Genomic DNA, 25,045 nt, shown 5'->3' with positions numbered 1-25,045 from the left:
TTAGAATCTAAGATGAACTGGCGCCAACTTGCCTCAGAGAGCGCTATCAGGAATGCAAATGTAAATAATAAATATCATAAGTAACTCTTAGGACTTTGAAAAGAGTAGAAGGGAGCGACTGTCAAGTCCGGCATGGAAGGGTGTGGCGGGTAGCAGGAGGGACCAGCTCCCACTGGCATTCTGAGTTGCTTCAAATGGTAGTCCTAATTCATGGCAGCGGAACGAGTGGCTACCTTGGCAACACAACCTCTCTGAAGTCCCCAAGAACTCAACGGCCAACAAAACCTCCCTGAAGTTCCCAAGAACTGAATGGCCACAGTGAGTCCCTACGGCTTAGTCCGAGCAGAAGGGGGCCTTAAAGATCACTTATATCTGACAGATTAGAAAACTGGAGCCCAGAGAACTGATCCCACCCATCCAGGCCACAACCCCTGCCGGGTCCCGGGTGCCTTGAGTCTTGACTACAAAGCAAACCCTGCTGTTGCTGCTGCCCTGGCCAATCCCTCTCCCTCAAGCAGCCTGCTGTTCCCTCAGCGCACGATCCAAGTAATCACCGTGCAGTCTGGCCTGCCTCCAGCGTAACGGAGTCACATTTGTCATGGACCTAGATTTTGCAGGAGTAGTTTCAGGACCAAATTATTGTTTTGAACTTCTAAGAGAAAAAGTACCAAATACAAAGTGTTTGGGTAACTCAGTCAATGGAACATAAATGAAACATTTAATCTTTGGGATACAAAGCCTCATTAGGGTAAGAAGGAGCTGTAGGAGCAGACATTGGGAGAGTGTGTGATTCCTATTACATGATAAGAAACGCAATTAGGTTGGAGTCAGTTCAATATGCTTGGGGGAGGCAGGTAGCAGTGGTGGTGAACATTTCTCTACTTTATTATAGACTGAACAAACAGCTAATGCTGCACCCTAAACAGAACTTTTAATTCTAAATCAGTTTCATACACATTATTACCCCATTTTCTTCCCCCAACATCACCGTGGAGAAGGTACTGATAGGTGGTTTTGGGTGCCAAAAGACCACAGACTATTTGGAGAGAAAAATGTCTCACCCATAGTTTCATGAAGCCACATTTAGATTCTAGGTCTAATTTCAACAGATATCAGCACAGTGGAGCTACAGTTACAGTGGACAGATCATTTGTCAAGAATGGAAAAAGCCAGGATGCCAGGGCAGTTGTATTGGGGGGGATGGGAAGGAAGAAATGAAAGTATATTTTAAAGGAAATGTAGAGAAAAACTGCTAAAAGGGTGGGCAAATTTCACAGTTAAGCCCTGACCATGAAGGAGAGCCCCATTAGCCGAGGATAAGCCAAGACTTCAGAGTTACCAGCACCAGTGGGCCCCACCAGTGCAGTCCCAGTGGGTCCACGTGTGGCCATGATTCTAAAATGACACTGGGTGGTGATCAGTCTGATACCACCAATGGGGAGGGTGGGAATGGGGCAGATGTTACAGCCGTAACTGCAGATAAGAAACAAGGTCGGGCAGCAAATGCTAAATAAATGACAAAATAATTATTCATTTACCTTCCAATCTGGAAGAAAACCTTCTACGCTTCTACAAAATTAAGAGTGTAGTCATGCAGTAAAAATGAGAAGTCTTTGATTAGGTACCTTCTATTGTATAATACAAAATTGAGTGACGTAGACCAATAATAAGTGAATGACAAAGCAAAACTATATATTTTCATAAAGGCCTGTAAGATTTAATTCCCCTGTATATACACCTATAATTGTTGGGAATAAAAGGTAAATTAAAGGACTTAGAATATGAAAATAAACTTGAACCCTTGCTGATTGACACGCACATGAGAAATTCACTAAGCAGCTAATCGTTTATATTCTGGGGTAGTATTTCTGCACAGCTATTCTGTTAGATATTTAAAATTATAATGTCAAATGCACTCATTGTTGCAGGCCTTTGGGTACATTTTACACACAAAATCAATACACTACTCCTAACAAATGGGATTACTTGCCCAAGACTCCCGGTGAGCACTCAGCAGGACGTCTGCTTGGGAGTCAGCTTCAAAGTTCTCCAAAGAAAATTACTTTCCTGATGTTGCCCCCTAAGAACCAGCAGAAGGTACCTGAGAGAATCGGAATCAAGAGGCAACTACCTGAAGGGAAGGGAAGGGAAGGTTCAGACTGTTAGGTGGACTGATAAGATACACGAATAATGCCCAACTTAAGAGCCCCTCTACCGCAACACAATTCTGGATCCACTTCAGACCTCTGTTCTTCCACAAGAGTTAACATATGTTGTGTTTTCTTCTAAAAGAAAGTTTCCAGGGTTGTGTGTGTGGCTTCTCCCAGCAGACTGCCCTATTCTTAATGTCCAGGGCTGTGTCTTCCTCACCTCTGCATTCCAAACCACACCCAGACCCCTCTCCAGAAAAGAGCTAAGGAAGGGTTAAACAGTGTCTGGCACAAGAAAGAGCATCTGGTAAATAAGCTCTCTCGCCCTCACTTGTGGTCCCACCTTGACTTGTGTCCTAAATCTGAACAAATAGCCTTGCCAAAGCCAATTTTCCCTACTCTTGCTGCCCCAATGTGTAAATCCTTAGGAGAGATCTTGTTAGGTCTCCACACAATAAACAATCGAATCTGTAAATGCCACTGATGGCCCCACAGGACATGGAGAAAGACCTGATAACCCGTTCTAGATAATGGCCTGCCCTCTTCCCATGGGAAAATTCCATTAGTCGGAGTTGCATAAGGGTCAGGAGGGGTTTCAAAATCACCTAGATATGGTCTGGAATCCTGATTCTACCAATGTCCAAAAAAGCAGCTAGCCTTGAAAAAATTGCTTAATCACCGAACCTCACTTCCTCATCTACAGATGAGGATATTGGTGCCAACTCTCGAGGTCTGTTGTATTAGATGAAATAAGAAATATAAAATGCTTATTACCATTCCCAGTGCAGGAAATGATCCAACAGGTGTAGACAGTTATTATCTGTCTTATAATCCTACACTCACAGTGGATCGGGGAGGAGCCCCAATCTGTAAAAATGTGTAACTATGAAAATTAATTTTAATGGGAAAAAAGAGTCAAGAATATGATGAGAGGGAGCAGATTTTCCCTATTTATAGAAAAATATTCCATAAAGCTATTGTATTTAAGACAGTGTGCTACTTCTTTACAACGAGAAAAAGATATCAGTACAGCAGAGCAGGAAGTCCAGATAAAGAACAACATAGACACGTGCACACAGCACATACACACACTTTTTCTTTTAAGAGACAAGATCTCACTTTGTCACCCAGGTTGTAGTGCTGTAGTGCTATCAAAGCTCACTGCAGTCTCCAACCCCTGAGCTGAGCCATCATGACGGGTGAATTTTTAAATTTTTTCTAGAGATGAGGTAGTGCTGTGTTGCCCAGGCTGGTCTTGAACTCCTGGGCGAAAGCAATCCTCCCACCTTGGCCTCCCAAAGTGCCAGGATTATAAGCATGAGTGATCAATTTTCTTTAATATGAGAAAAGGGTATTTCAAATTCATGGGGAAAGGCTGAACTATTCAATAAACATAACTGGCAGAACTGGCTATCCATTTAGGAAAAAAAGTAGTCACACCTTAAACATATACACCCTGCCACGGAGGTCAAAGATCAAGATAATAAAATTACAGAATCAGGAATAAGAAAAAATAGAACACTGTTGTAATTTGAGGATTAGGAAAGGTTTTCCTAAAGCGACTCACCAAACTCAAATTGTAAAAGTGAATTTTATGTTCAGTCATGTGCTCAATAATGTTTCAGTCAACAATGGACTGCATATATGATGGTGATTTCATAAGATTACATGTATTTTTACTTTTCTGTGCTTAGATACACAAATACCATTGTGTTACAACTGCCTCCAGTATTCAGTACAGTACCATGCTGTACAGATTTGTAGCTTAAGAGCAATAGGCCATACCACACGGCCTAGGGTTGTGGGAGACTCTACCATCTAGGTCTGTTTAAGTAGACTCTGATGTTCACAGGACAATGAGATTGCCTCAAGATACATACTCTGACAGTTGTTGTTAAGCAACACATGACTTTAAAAAAATGAACAAATCTTCTGTAAATCACAGAAATATCAAATACATCAGACACATCACAAAAATATCAAAAGAAAAACAACAGGCTTGGAAAAAACCAGAGGCATACCATGATTTATTGCACTTTGCAGATACTGTGTTATTTCTTTAAAAAACAAACTGAAGAAGTGGGCGTGGTGGCTCATACCTGTAATCCCAGCACTTTGGGAGGCAGAAGTGAGAGGATTGCCTGAGCTCAGGAGTTCAAGACCAACCTGGGCAACTTGGTGAGATCTCGTCTCTACAATAAATCAAAAAAATTAGCTAGGTTTGGTGGAATGTGTCTGTGGTTCCAGCTACTTGGAAAGGTGATGTGGAAGATCACTGGAGCACAGCAGGTCAAGGCTGTGGTTGCCATGAGTGTGCTACTGCACTCCAGCCTCGACAACAGAGTAAGACCCTGCAAAACAAAACAAAACAAAACAAAAACAACAACAGAAAAAAACTAACAAACTGAAGGTTTGTAGCAACCCTGAATAAAGTCTATTGAGTACTGTTTTTCCAACAGCATGTGCTCACTTCATGTCTCTGTGTCAAATTTTGGTAATTCTCACAAATTACAAAGTCTTCCATTATCATATCTGTTGTGGTGATCTGAGATGAATGATCTTTGAAGTCACTATTGCAATTGTATTAGGGTACCATGATGGTGAAAACACACCCATATGAGATGGTGAACTTAAATGATAAATGTTGTGTCTGAATTGCTCCACCCACCAGTTCCCCAGCTCTCTTCCTCTCCTAGAGCCTCCCTATTCCCTAAGATATGCCAATACTGGAATTAGGCCAATCAATAACCCTACAATGGTCTTTAACTGTTCAAGTGAAAGGAGGAGTCACACATCTCTCACTTTAAATCAAAAGTTAGAAATGATTAAGTTTAGTGAGGAACTCATGTCAAAAGCTGAGATAGCCAAAAGCTAGGCCTCTTGCACCAGTTATTCAGGTTGTAAATGCAAAGGAAAGATCTCCAAGGAAAGTAAAAGTGCTACTCCAGTGAACACATAACTGTTAAGAAGTGAATCGGCCTTATTGCTGGTGGAGAAAGTTTTAGTGGTCTGGAGAGAGGAACAGACCAGCCACAAAATTCCCCTAAGCCAAAGTCTAATCCAGAGCAAGGCTCTAATTCTCTTCAATTCTGTGTAGGCTGAGAGAGGTGAGGAAGCTGCACAAGAAAAGCTGGAGGCTGGTAAAGGTTAGCTCATGAGGTTTAAGAAGGTAAAGAGCCATCTCTGTAACGTAAAAGTACAAAGTGCAGCAGCAAGTGCTGATGTAGAAGCTGCAGCAAGCTATCCAGAAGATCTAGCTAAGATAGGTGATGAAGGTGGCTACACAAAACAACAAACTTTCAATGCAGCCTTCTATTGGAAGAAGAAGCCATCCTGGACTTCCATAGCTGGAGAAAAGTCAATGCCTGGCTTCAAAGGGTCAAAGAATGAGCTGACTCTTGTTAGGGACCAATGTAGCTGGGTGACTTAAAGTTGAAGCCAATGCTCATTTACAATCTCAAAAAGTCCTAAGGTCAGATGTTTTTATCTTTATGCTAAATCTACTCTGCCAGTGCTTTATCAATGGAACAACAAAGCCTCAATGACAGTGTATCTACCTACTTTTTTTTTTTTTTAAAGAGACAAGGTCTTGCTCTGTCACCAGATTGGAGGGCAGGGGTGTGATTATAGCTCACTGCAGCCTGGAATTCCTGGGCTCAAGGGATCCTCCTGCCGCAGCTTCCCAAGTAGCTGGACTACAAGAGCATGCCACCATGCCTGACTTGTTTTTTTTTTTTTTTGTAGAGATAAGAGTCTCACTATGTTGCCCAGGCCAGTCTTGAACTTCTGGGCTCAAGGAATCTTGTCTCAGTCTCCCAAAGTGTTGGGTTTATAGGCGTGAGCCACTATACCTGTTTTTGTGCTTATTTATACATGGTTTACTGAATATTTTAAGCCCACTGTTGGTACCTACTGCTCAGAAAGTGGTTTCAAAATATTACTGTTCATTGACAATGCAGCTGGTCACCCAAGAGCTCTGTTGGAGATGTACAAGGAGATTAATATTGTTTTCATGTCTGCTGACACAACATCCATTCTGCAACCCATGGATTAAGGAACCATTTTAACTTTCCAGTCTTATGATTTAATAAATTAATTTTGTATGCCTACAGCTGTCAAACATAGTGATTTCTCTTTTGGGTAAAGTAAATTGAAAACCTTCTGGCAAAGATTCACAATTGTAGATGCCACTATGGATATTCGTGATTCATGGAAGGAGATCAAAGTATCAATATTAACAGGAATTTGGAAGAAGTTGATTCCAACCCTCATGAATAACATTGAGAAGTTCAAGACTTTAGTGGCATAAGTCAATGAAGATGTGGTGAAAATAGCAAGAGAATTAGAAGTGGGGCCTGAAGACGCCTGAATTGCTGCAATCTCATGTTCAAACTTCAACAGATGAGGAGTTGATTCTTATGGATATGCAAAAAAAGTGGCCTGTTTGCTTACTTATTTACTTGAGTTGGAGTCTCACTCTGTCATCCAAGCTGCAATGCAGTGGCACAATCATGGCTCACCACAGCCTCAACTTCCTGAGCTCAGGCGATCCTTCTGCGTCAGCCTCTCCAGTAGGTAGGATTACAGGCATGCGCCACATCTAGCTAATTTTTTGATTTTCTGTAGAGATGAGGTCTTACTACGTTGCCCAGGCTTGTCTGGAATTTCTGACCTCAAGCAATCCTTTCACCTTGGCCTCCCTACGTGCTAGGGTTACAAGTGTGAGCCACTACATCCCACCAAAAAGTGGTTTCTTGAGATGAAATCTACTCCTGGTAAAGATGCTGTGAACACTGTTGAAACGGCAACAAAGGACTTAGAATATTACATAAACTTACATGATAAAGTAGTGGCAGAGTTTGAAAAGATTGATTCCAATTTTGAAAAAGTTTTAGAGCCAGGCTCGGTGGCTCAGCCTGTAATCCCGCACCTTGGGAGGCTGAGGTGAGTGGATTGCCTGAGCCTGCGGGTTCGTGGGCAAGTTGGTGAGACCTCATCTCTACAGTAAATCAAAAAATAAGCCAGGCCTGGTAGCGCGCACCTGTAATTCCAGCTACTTGAGGCTGAGGCGGAAGGATTGCCGGAGCCCAGCAGGTCGAGGCTGCGGTGGCCGGGAGCGGCCCTGCACTCCAGTCTGGGCAACAGAGTGAGACTCCAACTCAAAAAAAAAAAAGAAAAAGTTTTAGTGTAGATAAAATGCTGTCAAACCCATCACATGCTACAGAGAAATCTTTTGTGAAAGGAAGAGTCAACTAATGCAGCAAACTTCATTGTTGTCGTATTTTTAAAAGTTGTCTAGCCGTCAGCAACGGGATCAGACGGAGTCTTCAACATTAAGGCAAGACCCTTCACCAGCAGAAAGAATGCGACTTTCTGAAAAATCAGATGATCACTGTTTTTAGACATCATGCTGCTGCACACTTAAACTACAGTAGAATGTAAACCTAATTTTCATATGCAATGGGAAATAAAATGTAAATCACTTTTTTTTTGCGATATTCCCTTTATTGCTATAGTCTGGAACCAAACCTGCAATATCTCTGAAATATACTTATGATTACCACACACACACACAGACATACACCAGAGGAAGCCTACTATTCTAAAATCTATAAGTTCTAATAGTTCAGTAAAAAAACAAGAAATAGCCCTGTAAACATAAATGGTAAAGAATTCAAGGAGGCAATTCACAGAAGTGTAAATTAGGGCAGAGCTACTTAACTTTATTTATCTATCTCTTTTTCATCATCTATAAAATGAGAACAATAATCACACCCATTTTAAAGGCACACTGAAGTTTAAATGAGTACATTTCAGCTGGGTGTGGTGGCACATGCCTGTAATCCTAGCACGTTGGGAGGTCAAGGCAGGCAGACTTCTTGAGCCCGAGTTCGAGACTGGCCTGGGCAACATAGTAAAAATGTGTCTCTACAAAAAATAAAAAAATTAGCCGGGTATGGTGGCCCACACCTGTAGTCTGAGCTACACAGGAGACTGAGGTGGAAGGATCATCTGAGCCAAGGAGATTGAGGCTGTGGTGAGTCATAATCAAGCCACTGCACTCCAGCCTGGGCAACAGAATAAGATCCCTAACTCAAAAATAAGTAAATAAAGTAATTAGTAAATTTCATGTAAAGTTTTAGAAACGATTCCTGACATATAAAAACACTCAACCAGCATTAGTCAGTAGCAGTAATAGTAGCAGTGGTGGTGGGAGCAGTAGCAATAAATAAGGAAACACAAGGTAAACATGAGATACCATCTAGTACTACTAGCAAAACCATCACTAGCGAAACTGCAGAAGAACTAATGTTATACAGTGTTGAAAAGAGTATGAGAAAACAAGTACCTCTCTACACCAGTGGCAGAGATAGAAATTGGTTCTGCCTTTTTGGAGGACAATTTGGCTCTATCTAAAAGCATTTTAATGTATGTACCTTGGGATAAAAAAATTCAACATATACAAATGGAGCCTACAGAAATATACACAGGCACAATATGTACACAGATGTCCAATATAACACTGTTCATAATAGTAACCATTAAAATTAGAATCAGAGGAATGACCACCAAATTGGAATAACTTAATACATTCTGGCATATCCATACAATGAGTGGAAGTGCAGCTACTATAAAAGTAAGGAGCATCTTGGGCTGGGTGCGGTGGCTCACTCCTATAATTCCAGCACTTTGGAAGGCTGAAGCTGCCAGACTGCTTGAGCCCAGGGGTTTGACACCAGCCTGGGCAACATAGCAGAACTTCTTCTCTACCAAAAAAAAAAAAAAGGCAGGTGTGGTGGCGCACACCTGTAGTCCTAGCTACTCAGGAAAAAAAGAATAAGGAGCATCAATAAATATGGGCATGGAAATACATCTCATACCTTGCTAAGCAAAAACTGCAGGCCATAACTTGTACCCCTTTTGTAGTTTTGAATCATTTGCACTTATATGTAGAATATGTATTTGCAAATAGTTATAAAAGGGAAAAGCCAAGTTGTTATTGTGATTACCTCTGGGAAGGATGTAAGACTAGGAGGGAATGAAGAGAGTATTCTCATTTTCACTCCACTTGTTTGTATAATGACTTTTAAAAACACTGAATGTAGCCAGGCTCGGTGGCTCAGCCTGTAATCCCGTGCCTTTGGGAGGCTGAGGTGAGTGGATTGCCTGAGCCCGCGGGTTCGAGACCCGCCTGGGCAGCGAGACCTCATCTCTACAATAAATCAAAAAATCAGCCGGGCGTGGTAGCGCATGCCTGTAATTCCAGCTACTCGGAAGGCTGAGGCGGAAGGATCGCCGGAGCCCAGCAGGTCGAGGCTGCGGTGGCCGGAAGCGGCCACTGCACTCCAGTCTGGGCGACAGAGTGAGACTCCAACTCAAAAAAAATAAAATAAAATAAAAAATAAAAACACTGAATGTGTAGTAAATATAAATATCTTCTTAAAAAAAATAAAAAGAAAAGACAACAAAGTCAGTGTTTCATATCGGAGTCATGGAACTGGACATCAGAGTAAATGACAGGGTCCAGATGTTCCTGAGACAGCCAGCTGTACTCCTACCTCTGCAGGTACACTCTAGGGAGGCACAACCACAGCTGGAGGATGCTAACAGGATCATTCAATGCCTTTATTCTGACTCAGCTAATAAACTTCTTCTGACCAGGAACACAGGCAGTACCAATTTTTGCAACTGTCCACTTGGCAGTTATATTTCTCCAAGTAAATTAATAAACTCACATTCTACTTTGTCAGCCTGATTGACATAAAGTAGTCCTCAAGAGCCATAAATCTGAATTCCTAATCCTGCACAGCTGGGGACGACATCTATTCCTATTGAGAACTTGCTAAGGTGCAAAAATTGCCAGAGATCTATATACCTTACCTAAAACAGACAGCCAACTGACAGGCCACTTAAACAGTATTATTCTTATATTACAAGAAATGAAAACCAAGACTCAAAAGAGCTGGACACTTGGTCACTTGCTACTGTCAAATGTAATAATGCATCTCTAGATCCTTCGGACAAATGTTTACAAAACTCGACTATACGGACAGCGCTGCTCTAATCCACTTTCTTTTACTCCACAAGTCAGAGTGGAGGCCCACATCTCAGCCCTCAGAGCTGCTTTTAGAAAGGATGGGGTTAGCGAGTCATGCAAGACCTCTGTCTAGAGGTGACGGGCATTTAAGGACCACACCTTGTCTACCCTTACTATATAGAGCAACAAACTCAAAGTGAAGGGAGAAGCTGATCCTTACACTAGAGCAAGGCAGGAAGCAAGAAATGAGTCCTGCTGGCCTTCCTTTCCTACCTCTGTAATATAATCAACCACAAATAGCAAACTTAAAACCATCACTGTAACCAGAAGTTGTTTTGACTGAAGGTGGACAAAAAGGGAGAGGAAATGCCCACCAAGGGCTAGAGAGATGTTTTTAGAAGAGAACCACGAAGGCAAAACTGCGCTATGAGACAGCCTGCTGATCTTTCATATATATCTTCAATACAGTTCCAAAAGGAACTGCCAAACATCCCAGACACTCCTTTTAACACAGCAGTAATTCATCAGTGTTTGTGAATTAAATGACGGCTGTTACATGGACAGGTTACTTATAAGTAGACCCTAATAACTAAGTTTGTGCAGAAGTACAATATTTCTGCCAAACTGATTTGGGCTTTTTTTGTTGTTTTAATCCATCACCATGGAAAAAAATTAGGTAACATCCATTTAAAAAAATTTTTAAGTTTATTTAATTACTTAAAAAATTATTATTATTTTTGAGTCGGAGTTTCACTTTGTCGCCCAAGCTGTAGTGCAGTGGCATGCTCATCGCCACCACAGCCTTGACCTGCTGGGTTCGGGGGATCTTTCTGCCTCAGTCGCTGGAGTAGCTGGGACTACAGGTGCATGCCACCACGCCTGGCTAATTTTTTTTGATTCACTGTAGAGATGAGGTCTCGCCAAGTTGCCTAGGCTGGTCCTGAACCCCTGGGCTCAAGCAATCTTCTCACCTTCACCTCCCAAAGTGCTGGAATTACAAGTGTAAGCCACTGCGCCCAGTCTACAAAAATATTTTAAGAAATGAAGACTTCTCATTCTATGATTTTGGCTTTAATTTATATGATGGTTATTCATACTCAAACTGTATGTCATCCAAAGCTTTTCACACAAAGAACTATGGTGTCTATATAATGCCTTTATTGGTTTTTATAAAGAGTTGGTATGGGGAGAGAAATTGCACCAGTATTTATCGAATGGTCACTCTGTGCCCAGTTCTGGGCTGGATACTTTCCCATGGTCTCTCATTCCTCACAGTACCTTTAAATACCCAGATGACTGGACATCCAAAAAGTGCCACCATTTCATTTCCAGATAAGCCTTGTATACCTGGCTTGCAATCTGATTACAGATATAGAATTTTTAATGATGCTAGCTAAGACAAATGAGAAGGGATTAAAAGAAGAAAACTGTCAAACAAACATGTCACAAAACTTCGGAGAAGGGTGGGTCGGGGGGAGCAGTTTCCTTGCATATCAGGCGATGAAAGGAAGCCTGGGGTGAGGGGCTACAAATTTCTGTTCTAAGTGTCCTGTACTGTGGCGACTCATGAGGCCTCCCAGAGTGCTCGCAGTTAAAGGAGGGGTGGCCAGGTCCAGGGTACTGACAGTTTCAACTGTCTTGGTATACCCAAGACTATTATTTGTAAGCTCTGATGTCATTAGAATCCCATGATATGAGCAACCTTGTTATTTGATGGTACCAATTTGTTGCAGCCCAATTAAGTCCTAGGGTTTTCCTCACTCCTTGCTTTCCCCAAACATTGGCTCCCAAAATTGGTGCACTGAAATGACACGGGAGGCTTGTTCAACCATATGCCACCGCCCCATTGCTAAGTTTCTAACTCAGTAGGGCTGGGGCATAACCTAAAACCTTCTCTTTCTAACAAGCTACCAAGTAATGCTGGTCCAGGACCACACATTTAAGAACCATGGTTCTTAAAAATGAATGAATGAATGACAACAGACTCAGTGTGGTAGCTCACATATGTAATCCCAGTATTTTGGAGGGCGGAGGGGAGAGGACTAACTGCGCCCTGGAGTTCGAGACCAGCGTGGGCCACTTGGCAAGACCTTGTCTCTACAATAAATAAAAATATTAGCCGGGGGTGGTGGCACAAGCCTGTGGTTCCAGATACTTGGAAGGCTGAGATAGAAGGCTCACTTAAGTCCAGCAGGTGGAGGCTGCAATAGCCGTAAGCACGCAACTGCACTCCAGTCTGGGTACAGGGTAAGACTTCTTTCTACTCAAAATAACTAACAAACTAAATAAATGTGAGACTTCTTCTCAAAACAAATAAACACATAAAGAGCCGCACCCATCAGAGACAAAAACAGGGTATTTATTATATGGCAAAATCTTCATCATTTATAACACAAGCCACACAAAGGCAGGGAATCTTGTCTGTTCTGACACTTCTGTATCCCTAGTGCCTAGAAAGATGGTTGGCATATACTAGGTGCTCAATATATACCTGCTAAATAAGTCAAATGCATCAGTGCGCTCATGGCTGAAACCGTAGTCAGCGTGGGGAAGCGTAAGCAAGGAAAACAGTTGCAAAAGCACCAGCAACAAAGGGAATGGCAGTTGACTGCTGAAATGCCCTGACAGGGAAGCTCAACTTAATAACCATGATGACAATAACAATATAGGTGATGAAGACAACAAATGTCAGTGTTTAGTATGTGGCCAGGGCTGGAGCTGGAGCCAGCACTTTACACGCATTATTGCATCCAGTCCTCACAATAACTCAATGGGTTAGGAACCATGCTTTTCCTCATTTAACAGAGGAGGAAACAGGGGTATACTCAAATCATGTAACCATGAAGTGGCTAAGCTGGATTAAAAGCCATGCTGGGGCAACCCCCTTGGGTCCCCTCCCACTGTGGGAGTTTTTCTGTCATCTCAATCAATCCTGCTTAAAAAAAAAAAAAAAAGCATGCTGAGGCTGGGTGTGGTGGTGTGTGCCTATAGACCCAGTTACTCGGGAGGCACAAGGATCACCTGAGCCCAGGAGGTCGAGACTGCAGTGAGCCGTGATCGTGTCACTGCATGTGCCACTCCAGCCTGGACAGAGCAAAGACTCTGTCTCTCAATAAAAACAAAAATCTATGCCTGAGTAGAAGGTCTCTCTTGATTATTCAGTTGAATCCATGACAAATGCAAAATTCTCTTTCCTGAACTGCAGATGTGGATCCTTCCTTCTCCAAGTTACACAGAGGCTTCTAGCAGCCAATTAATATTATGTCTGATTATAAAAAAGACAGGGCTTCAGTGGGCTACACAGAGCAATACCAAGAGCGGGAGCAGAGAATCCCAGTTCTGGGGTGACACGGGATGTTAGGCATTCCAAAGTTAAAACCCAGTGGTGAGGAATCAGTTGCTTTTAAAATTGATCATATTTTAATGATTTCCTATTTCTGCCCTTTCTTCCAGGTCTAGTTCAGTGGTTCTCAACTGAAAGTGATTTTGCCTCTGGGGGGGACACTGGATAGTGCCTGAAGACAATTTTGATTGTCGTTAACTGGAGGATGCTACTGGCAGCTATGTGGGTACAGGCCAGAGTTGCTGCTAAACATGCTACACTGCGCAGGTCAGCCTCCACAACAAAGAAGGATTTGCCAAAATGTCAAGATGCCAAAACTCTGTTCCAGTTTAAAACATCCTAAAGCCTTGTTCCTCCCCTACCCAAAAAATTTCACCGGTATTTTCTTATAGTCTTCACTGCTTTCTAATTTATCTTAGTTATTAAAGAACACCTCTCCTGTCTCCAGATGAACTCCTTCAGGGAAAGAAGGACATCCTAGTCACTTCTGGAACCCCGAGAGTACCAGGAACTACGTTCTGCACAGAATGGGTGCTCAGTTAAGTGTTTGCTCAATAATTTGTTTTCCCTGAAGGTCAAAATGTTGAGAGTTCAACTTCAACAAACACTTAAGCATTCCTACCAGGGTGAGGGGCACTAAGGAACACAAAATATATTTCCTATAAACACTATCTCATTTAATCCTTCTAGCCAGAATAGGAGAGAGGATCACTATTTTAGGTAACTACAGCTCATCAGTGTAATCTGTAAAAGGTCACACACTGGTAAGTGGCAGAGCATGTTCCTGGAGCCAGATCTTCACGTCTACAAACCTTCCACACCACACCACTGTGTCATGCATGGGTCTCCAGGGCTGAAAATTTTGCCTCCTAGAGACTATTCCCAGAATTAGGGTGTGTGAGACACTAATAAGAAAAACAGTAACATGAAAGGATGGAAACTTTACCACATTATTAGTGTGATCGTCACAAGTTTCGCTACCCAATATAGCAACAAAATCAGTCAATTCAAGCAGTGTTGCAAATAGGCTTAAACACAAGTTACATATTTAAAAATCAATTATATGATACTTAGAATTCACATGGCTCTTTCTTCCAGAGTACTCAAAGACTCTCATCTTTAAACTTCAGTATGCTAGAGCTCAAGAAAATAAATCCAAGATTTTTTTTTTTTTTTTTAATCAGCAAAATCAAAGAGCTTAGGAAATAATGGTAAAAAGAGTCATCTTGGTTCAGGACATAATTATGTGACCTTTCTTTATGCACAGCACTCTCCAGCTGGCTCTCTGCTTTGAGAGGCTGCAAACTATGGGTTTTCTCAGAGCAGTTAGGAGCCAGGCACAGACCTAGAAAGGCATGTAATAAATAACATCTGATGGCTCGTCTCTGGGAGCCCTGACATATCGATCCCCAAAAATCAACCTGATGAATTTGTCTCGTTTTCATATTACAGAGGGAGAAGTGAAAATGATGAAAAGGTTTTGATGGCACCACATTTAATTTCTTTCTGTTTTTTTTAAATCTAGGGAGACCAGTTCTTGGCCTGCTATGGTTTGTCAAGACTTCTACCATAAATCCTATGCCAAAGTCACATTCCTAGTGCTCAGTCCCAGGCCCATGGTGTCACTCACAACCCACTTGACCATTCTAACTAGCCATTCCCTCCACAAAGTGCACACGCAGACAGGGCAGAAGCTCAGCCTCATCCATTCTTCCAGTTCTAGGAATTAAACATCTAGGGAGTCAAAGGTCTTGTACTTCTTTCTTCCCTCAGCCTGTCCCTTGCTTCCATTTGCCTTTTCACACTGTCACTGTTGCCACCCTGCTTCCAGACTCACCACTCCATAGCACCCGTACTCAAGATGGTGTGCCCTGCTTCTCTTCTCATTCAGATTTCAGGCTTTCTGTCTGCGTGTGCACGGTGTGGAGGGAATGGCTAGTTAGAATGGTCAAGTGGGTTGTGAGTGACACCATGGGCCTGGGGCTGAGCACTAGGAATGTGACTTTGGCATAGGATTTATGGTGGAAGTCTTGACAAACCCCCCTTGGTTACCCAGACCGGACAGAATGAAGTCTTCCTACTACAAGGAAGAGAAACGACTCAAGACAGGGTCCTCAGCTGGTGATGGTGCCTGGTGTACAGCAACTGTGCTCACTCCGACCTCCTGAGCATAGATCCTCAACCTAAGGGGCTTGGGGGTCCATTCTTTTTTCAGTCCCTTTAAGTTTTAGGTGGTCCATTTTTGGATGGTTTGCCTTTGCAGTGACCTGGAAATCTAAAAGTTGGGGCCAGGCCGGGCGCCTTGGCTCACGCCTATAATCCTAGTACTTTGAGAAGTCAAGCTGGGAGGATTGTCTGAGCCCGTGGGTTTGAGACCAGCCTGGGCAACTTGGCGAGACCTCATCTCTACAATAAATAAAATAATTGGCAGGGTGTGATGGTGTGTGCCTGTAATTCCAGCTACTTGGAAGGCTGAGGTAGAGAGATCACCTGAGTCCAGCAGGCCCAGGCTGCAGTGGCCGTGAGCATGCTATTGCTTTCCAGCCTGGGCAATAGAGTGAGACACACACATACACACACACACACACACACACACACACACAGCAATAGCAATAGAGTGAGACACACACATACACACACACACACACACACACACACACAAGTTGGGACCACAATAGTGGGCACGAGGCCTGGGGCCTGTAGGCCTGTTCTCTTCAATGGTGTTGAGATGAGCTGCAATGTGCAGATATTCTGCCTTTCCTTGGACAATCCAGTTTCAAGAACCTTCATCTGTACCCAAGACGAGACCTTGATGCTTCTCTGATTGAGGACAGGGAGGGAGATTGGGAATCTACATCTGGAACAAGTGCTATAGGCAATTCTTATTATCAGGTAAACTTGGAAAACACGGCATTATTTTTTGACAGGTTATCTTGGGTCCCTACTACTTAATACAATGCCGGAGACCACAAAGGAAAAAAACTAGGAATAAGCTGAGATTTTGGAGCCAGACTCCTTGGGTTTAATTTCGGTTGCCCCACTTATTAAGGGGCCCTGAGCCAGCCCCTTAACCCCTGGCTGTCTGTTTCCTCCTGAGTAGAACAAGGATGATAATAATACCCACTTCATAGGTTGTTATGTGGATAATGTGCTAATGTGAGCAAAGCACTTAGTTTAGTGCCCTCGATACACGCGGGCACTCGATAAACATTAGCTATTATTATCCCATAGACCAGAGACTGCTGAGTGGCAGCCCTTAAGCCAAATCTGGCCTAGAGACCTATTTTGTTTGGCCTGCACATTTTCCCTTTTAATTGAGCCAACATTTTTAAACTGGTAGGTTTCTGGCATTTTGAGATGGTTGAAGACCTGGCAACACAGAGGGCCTGCCTTCCCCTCTGGCACCACTGCCTGGGGCAAGGTCCCATGCCCCCATCCATAGCGCATTTCTTCTTTGTTTAAGCACAAACCCCCATCACTCATATCCCGCTCCCCAATTTACTCCCTGCCAGACCCTTGTATGAAGGCAACCCCAAGTCTAGTTCAGTTTTACCAACACATCCAAAGTTCGGTTCAGTCTTGTGATCTCCTCATATTGACTCTTGTCCAACTGGTCCCTCTTTATGTAACCTTTCTGCCTCCCTACCTTTGGCTTATGTTTTTCCAGCCAAGAAGGACCTCTCCAGTCTCTCCTCTCCATTTAGCCCAGAAGTTCCAATTCAGAAAGCACATTAAAATCATCTGGGACATTAAAAAGAAAAAAACACCCATGTCTCGACCCTACTCCTCCCAATGTGCTCTCAAGAGTGACAACCATGGGAATGGTGGCCTCCCATTCTCATAGCCCAGCAGGAGTCTAGTGATTCTCACCTGCTCCCCTGGCACTTCCTGTCAACACCATACAACTGAGGACTAGATGAGTCTTGTTTTCCTCGCGGCTCCTGTTTAGTCTTGCTTGCAGATCAACTTGTGTTTAAAGCTCATCTCCCCAAACAGACTGTACCCTTGAGTGGGAGGATCACACCTCATACTTCTTTTGCATCCCCAACAGGAATAATGGGTGCCAGGCACATTGTAGGTGCCTAATGAAAATGCATCTTCTCAAATATCTAAGTCTACAACGTACAGGGCATTGCAGAGACCACAAGATGAAAAAGTCAGTCTGATTTCTCGGAGCTTATGCGTTGGGAGAAAGAGTACATCAAGAACGTGACAGATCAGGATACAAGGCAGGCGGTGATGTGCTACAGGAAAGCAGTAACCTGAAGGATGGGGGGGCATGCCCCTGGGGAATCAGGGGAGGCTCTGTGCCCGAACTTTCCTTTGATGTGGGCTTTGAGGGGCCAGAGGAAAGGAGGGCAGCAAAAGGAGCAAGGCAGAATAGAAGAAAGAACCCATGCAAGTGTGCTGGTGGGAAACCTGCAACACCATCTGAGTGAGAAGGAATGGAAAGCAAGATGACAGGAAAGGCAAGGTTTCGCCATGGCTTGACACTGGGAAAGACTGTAATTAATTTAAGTCCAGGAGGTAAGTCCAGGAAGCAGCCACTGAAGGTTGCTAAGACCCACGCAGAGGGAGAGGTGAAGGGGAAGGAACAGATGTAACCCCAAAAAAAGAGAGGAGAGGGAGATAAGAAGGAGAAAGGGAGGTCCAGAGGCTGGTTCTGCAAGACAGACCCTTCCTCCCCAACCCCCATATATACACACTGGCCAGGGCCCCCAAGTCTGCCAGGGCCCAGCAGCCCAGACTCCCTGATTTTGGCAGTTCAGTCTTAAGCCACGTTTTACTATACAGAAGTGAAATTATGTTAATAGTTCAATTCATGCTAATAGTGCCACTTTATTAACACTTTTAATCACAGAAATAAAGGTTTTATTCATGACACTATTACTATGGATAGTACTACTATAAGAAGCTTATTCTGTTCTTTGTCCCAAGTCAATGGATGGCTTATAAAGAAATACAAAACCCTAGGCCCTAAAGACTACATTAGGCGAGAGCTGTGCCATGGTTCATTCCTCCTTCCCATCACCACCATCTTTAGAAAGGGACAATTAGGTTGAAATGAACACTAAGGGCTAGTTAAGAAAATCACAAAAGGACAGCCCAGGAGATGGCCATCGAAAAGCCAGGCAATTTCACCATGTTTCTATTTAAACTTCACATAGTCTTTCTTATGTATGATGCCCTGGTCTAAGCACTTTACAAATATAAACTCATTTTACCTTCTAACTCCATGAGGACCCCAGAGGTAGGTGCTGGTATTTTCCCCATTTTACAGATGAGGAAATGAAGATGCAGAAGTTCAGTCTGTTGCCCAAAATGTCGCAAAACTAGTTAAGTGGAGCAAGAATGAGAACCCAGCAATGTGGCTCCAGGATCAATCACTTGACATTATTATCCTCAGCGGCCCCTCACTTTGCCTTTTAGGAGATGGATACAGGTTATATACACAGGAACCTCCTCTCCAAGGTGCTGCCAGATGCGTAAAGACTTGGAGGGGATGGTGTGAGTCTCAGTGATGCTGCTCTAGTTATATTTCTGGAGCCCCAGAGCATCAGAAACAGGGAGGAGCAGAATGGAGTAAAATCTACAGGCCCCGAGTTCACTGCCCATGATTGAGTCCAGGGCCACCACACTTTGGGATCATGACAACTAGAGCAGAGAGAAGCCCTTCTCCGCAGTCAGTCAAAAGCATCTGGCTGGGAGGCCCAAAGGCATTCGACTTCTCCACTCCCTGAGATGCACTCCACTTGCCAAAGAATCTTCCAGAGGAAATCAGCTTCACTGATCACACTCTCATTATTGCTACTTAAAGCTCACTGGCTGTTAGACCCTGTCTGTACAGGGCACCTTTCTGGTTTGTGGATTATAGATAAGCCATATATCCCTGTCCCTAACGAGTCAGTGAACTACAGCCATGTTGGATTACGTTTCACTTTCAGGCTTCAGGGCTTGAAGCAATTCTATTTTTAAGCTTTCTCAGTCCCACAAGTAAAAGAAGGCATTTTAAGAAAATGAGTTCTGGCTTTTAGGGGATGATGACTTCCTCTGAAAGAGTTAACTGATTAGCGGCTCTGTTAAACCAGAAATCTTGGAGCTAACCACGGACGAAGACCTTGTTCAGTGTTACTGGGCAAGGCCTGGGGATCTCTAAAAACCACCACAGTCACTCAGGATGTGGATAGCCCAGGACCAAATCTCCTATTAATACCAGAACTGCACTGTGTCCCTCTCTCCAAGAAAGTTCAAAAATCCTTTTAGAGTCTATTCTCTGTGTAGTATACATTTCACTTTTTAGGCACCAGAAATGTCATAACCACAGAAAACAATCATATTTGCGAATATCATATAAAACTTTAAATCTACTACTATCATGTTAAGAATCAGTCTTTCCGTCTTTTTATTCCCTATCACTTATCATCTAAAGTAGCCTTGCTTATTTTGTGTCTTTGGGAACAAGCTGTTATTACTCCACAGCCAACTGTTCAAAGGACACTTCACATGCATCTTTTCTAAAGTATGTAACTCCTCCCGAAGGAAACCTAAAATGTATTCTACACATCCCAATTTCCCCATATAGGGCTCATGAAACAGTTAATTTTCTGTGGGTGAATGATGATTCTTCTAATTCAAGAGTCCCCAGTTTCAGTTCTGGCTTTGCCACTAGCAAAGACCTGTGACCTTGGACAAGTCATTTAACAGCACTGGGTCTTAATTTTCTCAACTACAAAATGAAGGGGATTGGGCAGATGAGGACTCTGGTGCTTCGCAGTTCTCAGATGTTGATTCCAAGACCAGAGTAAATAACCATTATTGCCTATGCTAACCTATTGTTCTTGGGGACTGTTAAGTAATAAGAATGTTGCCTGTACAGTACAGATGGCCACAGACAGTTGGGCTACACTAACAGAAATAGCCTAAAGTCAATTATTTTTTTTATCCCCCTCCGTATTCCATCAGCTGTCAATTCTCACTGCTCTCAACCAGCTGACATAAACTGCCTTAGTTTACAAATTTAAGAGGGGGCCTGCCTTGCTCATATTTTCAGCAAAGCAAAGTGCAAGGGGGCTTTTCGAAGCAATCTGGTAACTAATGGGCTTCCTCACCTCTCCTTCAAAGTTATATTGTAGACAACTGTGGCTGCCCCAAGATTAACCCCCAGTTAAAGTTTGGGGGAGACAGTGAACACATGCCTGTAATATACGTTCTTTGAGTTCCAAGAACACACTGCATTAATGGGAGAGGGTTGGAAGCAAAAGTGTGAACAGGAAATAAACCAATTTCCCTCTTATTTAAATAAAGCGAGGTGTGTTATCCCGCTATGTATAATAATCCCTACCCCTACCCAGCAAGGTTCCTGTCTCCCATCTCAGTTGTTGCTTCTTTGTACCTTCTGCTCTATCATACAACTTTTCTTTGTGTCGGATACATTTTCCAAGTCACTCTTTGAAGCCAAAAGGAGATCAGGGTAGGAGGAAGGAGACCCCATTAGTGGTTTCCTGTATTTACTGCTTTCCCAGTGATCTTCCCTTCTAAGTCCCATGAAAAATGATTAGCAGAAAAAAATGCTTTTTAGCAATTGTAAATACAGTCCCTGGAACACTATTTTTAAGCTACTAATAAGCATAAAAATAGGCATTAAACCATATTTAGTACCTCAAAGCATTCAGGGAGGATCCTCTCTTTAAAAAAAATGAAACAGACAATAAGATAAGAATTGAGATTAATCTTTACCTTGCACCATTTGGGAGGGTTTCATGGGAATCTATGCGACTTGAATTGATGAGCACAGGCAATTGCTTTTCACTCATCCTAATTAAAAATGTCTGTAGAAAGGGAACGCGAATTGGCTAGCTTAGAAAGTTGTTTTTAACTGGTCATACAAGTGGAATATTAGTAAATCAGGTTAAGTTTGAAAACTGGCCAGAAAATTAATTATGATTATTTGAAGCTCTTTGCCAAATAGGTGCAAGTCCCTTGGAAAGAGGTTAAAGGTGTGGATGGTACATCTTTGCAGGTGGCAATATAGACAGAAGAGTTAAAGGAGAAATATTGCTTTCTATTTCTGAGAAGTCACAATAAAAGCTTTCACCCCCAGTCTTTCAATCTCCAGGTGTTGTTATTTATTCATGTCTAAGCTTAGAGTACTATTTTGTTTTTGAGTTAGCTTTACACGGCACAACATTAATCTCAGAATCTACTCGTCCAAGTATTACACAAGGCGGTGATTTATAGAAAAACAAAAAACCCTTTCCTGTTTGCAAGCTGGGGTTCTTCAGCTCACAGTGCCACATTTAAGGTGCTTTGTTTCAGAGGATGATTGGAGTGGCGCCCTTGGTACTGATTATAGTGGAGCTATTTGTATTGCCCAAGTCTGGGCACTGTATTATATTAAAACTTCAATTTTGGAGTATGTAGTGACTAAAAATTGTTTCCCAGCTTAAATTTGGCATCAACCATATATCTCAGCAGAAGCAAGATTATTGAGTACAGAACCACAAGAACCCAGCACTTTTCTTCTTTTATACTCATACAGGAAAAGAGACCCTGCTGAAATAGGAGTTCCTCCATTCTTAGATGAAAATTTCAAGCATTGAGGGTTCTTTCCCAAAGTATAATCAGTAGGTTGCCATGGTGGTGACAGGCCATAGTCTCTTGCATTAATAGGCCTCAAATTTTCTAGAAGAATAAAGTAAATTCAGCTTCTTTTTAACAAGAATGAAGAGGCAGAAAATGAGGAAGTCCTGTCTGCTCCAGTGAATAGCACTTCTGACTAGTTTCTCTGGAGTTCTTACATTTCTAACAGTTCACCAACTAAAATGGAATTTATCTAGTGCATGTCTCTGACATGGTGAAGGGTGAGAGTTCAATTCTCACAAAAGTCACTAAGCATAAACTGCACCCAAAAGTTGGCAGGTCGATGGGATCATGGGAGGAGCGGAACTCAGGCTAAAAAGTGAGGATGATTTGACCTAAATTTGTCACAACTCAAGGCACATGCTCAGGAAGTTCAATACTACTATCTCTCTATAGGCATGGCTTACTGAAATGTCCCTATTTTACCCATTGCTAGAATGACCAAGTTTTCTACATTTTAAAACCCAAACTAAGTGTATAAAAATAATTAATCACATGTCACATCAGAAAATTTTAAGCCATTCTGCTTATATATGTAAACAAAGAGACAGTGTACATGTGGTTTTACACTATTTCTTACTAAGGAAGAAAAAAAAAATTTCTAAATACTCATTGTACTGAGTGTCAGCTATTCGCCAGGCATTGTGCTACGTATTTTACATGTATTATCATATCTAACTCTTAAAAATGACCTTAAAGTAAGTATTGCTATTGTCCCTGTTTTATAGAAAAGGAAACGGAATTTTGCGAGATTATTTGTCTGTAAACATAAACTCTATAAATAGAGGCTGTACAGCTCATATACTAATATATTTTTCTATTAAGCAAAGAAGGTGAAGAATTTGCTTCTGGTTAAGTTCTTAGATGTTGAGACAGAACTTGGAATCAGAACCAGATGGGTCTGCAACTCTGGCCATCTGAAGCATTCTCAGCCTCTTCTTGGGCACAAAGTGTTTAGATGGTCTTTGTTCAGCCAGTCATTTAGCTATCCCCATCCTGTTGTTCCTGCTTGGGGAAAGAACAACATTCTGAGACTTAAATGGAAGGCTAATATAATTCTGATAAGAAATAAATCAAACTTTATATTCAGCGCTTAGGACTTTGTATGCATTGACTAGATATATTTCCTACACCCTCCTAGAAGAAACAGCTCCTCAAAGTGTAGATAACCAATGATTCAGCATACATTGCAATTTTATATAAAAATGCTCTCAAATATGTATACAAGTAACATATTTCTGTAATGAAAAATATTTTGTGAGCACATAAATTCAAAAGGATATATACTCCTGGAATAAGAATTTAATGGCAAGGAAGATAAAGTTTTGAAATAACTTGGAAGGCGGTGAGGGCAATTTTCTATACTTTAAATACTTAAATACAATGAACTACATATAATAAATTTGGCTAGACAGTCTTGGAGACCTGGCCCAACAAGCACTCGAAGTTTTCTTAAAAAAAAGAGCAATTTGGTGGTCTCACAACTTCCCATTATCAAAACTACACCCCCATAAATCTGAATCCAATCCAAAAAGTATGTCAATAGCTGGTTGTTTAAGGTTAGGTTTATGATATAGTAACAGAACTGTGTAGGGGGCAAATATGCTTAAAATATGTCCAAACACGTTTAGGTCAAGTCTGCGAGTATTTAATGCTAATAAAGGCGTGGAATATCCTGGTGCCTGAGAATCCAGCACACTGGATACTGGATGTGTACGCAGGTACTGTACTCCGCTTCCCCCCTGCTGGCAGACCCTAGTCACTAAAAAAGACGATGAGCTTCTTTGACTAAGACTATATCACAGAACCCCAGCAAGTATCTCTGGGGCTGCAAAGCAGTTAAGATCCAACCCGGGGAGAAATTGGGAACAGTAGGAAACCAAAATTTTCTAATTATTCCCAAACCCAGCCCATTTCCCAAAGTGCTGCCTATGTGCAGACTTTCTTAAAGACCCCGGCGAAACCTTGATTCTCTACAAAATAAACCCATTTGGAGCTGAGACAAGGTGAGGTCCACGCCTGGCATTTTCAAGCAACCATTTATCTAAGTTGAGTCTGGTTCAGTTCTAGCCTCGTGGAGGCCAAGGCTCACCACGAGGGTGAAGACCAGGAGGTATGGAGGAAGGGAATGAAGGAAAGAAAAGGAGAAAGGGGGAGACCTCCGGGCCACACTTCTTTCTAGTACCAACAAAAAGAGAAGCCGCATACTGACCTAAATCATCTCTCAAAGGCGCTTTATAAATTACAGGGACAAAGGGAGGGGGTGGCGGGTGGCCTGGGAATCCTACAGACACCCTACCCTCTGACCCGCCCCCTCCCCCTCCAGCACAAGGGAAGGAAGACAGAAAACAGAGCTCAACTCGGCCATTGGCGAGAAGCCCCCTCCGGTTTTCAATCGCCCATCCATCCGCCCCCTGGAAAAAATACACGTAAACACCATGCCCACCCCCTGGGGCAGACACTCCCGCCCCGAGGTTCCTAGAACCGGAGGCCGGGGCATTTACTTAGTTAGATTTTTCTTGCTTACTCATTTCCCTCGAGCACCCAACCCCCCGTTCCCACTCCAAAACCCCGCTCAACCGCCTACCCTCGCGGCTCGGCCCCCAACACAATCCGGTGCCCCCGCGGCGTCGGCGGCCCCCGCGCCGTCCCGGTCACTAACCTGCTGCTGTAAGGGCATTTCCGAAACCACCAGGCTCCGGGGGGAGGTGGGGGGGCCGGCTGGAGAGGGGGCCCGGAGGGCCGAGCAGACCGGCGGCGCCGGGCGAGGGCGGGCGCCGGTGGGGGGGTGGGGAGAGGAGAGGGGGGGTGGCGGTGTCGGGGGCGGGTGAGAGGGCGCCGGGACGGTCCCAGGCCAGGGAGCCGGCGAGCAGG

General features: G+C 43.0%; 1 protein-coding gene across 1 annotated transcript in view; it reads right to left on the bottom strand.

The window, feature by feature from the left end:
• Positions 1-24,981, bottom strand: part of E2F3 (E2F transcription factor 3) — a 78,015-nt gene extending 53,034 nt beyond the window's left edge. Inside the window, exon 1 of the mRNA XM_008058618.1 lies at positions 24,834-24,981. Coding sequence (XP_008056809.1) covers positions 24,834-24,851 — 18 coding nt within the window. The 5' untranslated portion in view covers positions 24,852-24,981. The remainder of the gene's footprint in view (positions 1-24,833) is intronic.
• Positions 24,982-25,045: the final 64 nt, after the last annotated feature.

The sequence above is a fragment of the Carlito syrichta genome, unplaced genomic scaffold, assembly GCF_000164805.1.
Source record: "Carlito syrichta isolate Samal-C Ts95f unplaced genomic scaffold, Tarsius_syrichta-2.0.1 Scaffold303514, whole genome shotgun sequence".
NCBI lineage: Eukaryota > Metazoa > Chordata > Mammalia > Primates > Tarsiidae > Carlito > Carlito syrichta.
Note: the sequence above shows the minus strand (reverse complement) of the source record. Positions and strands in the feature narration are given on the sequence as shown.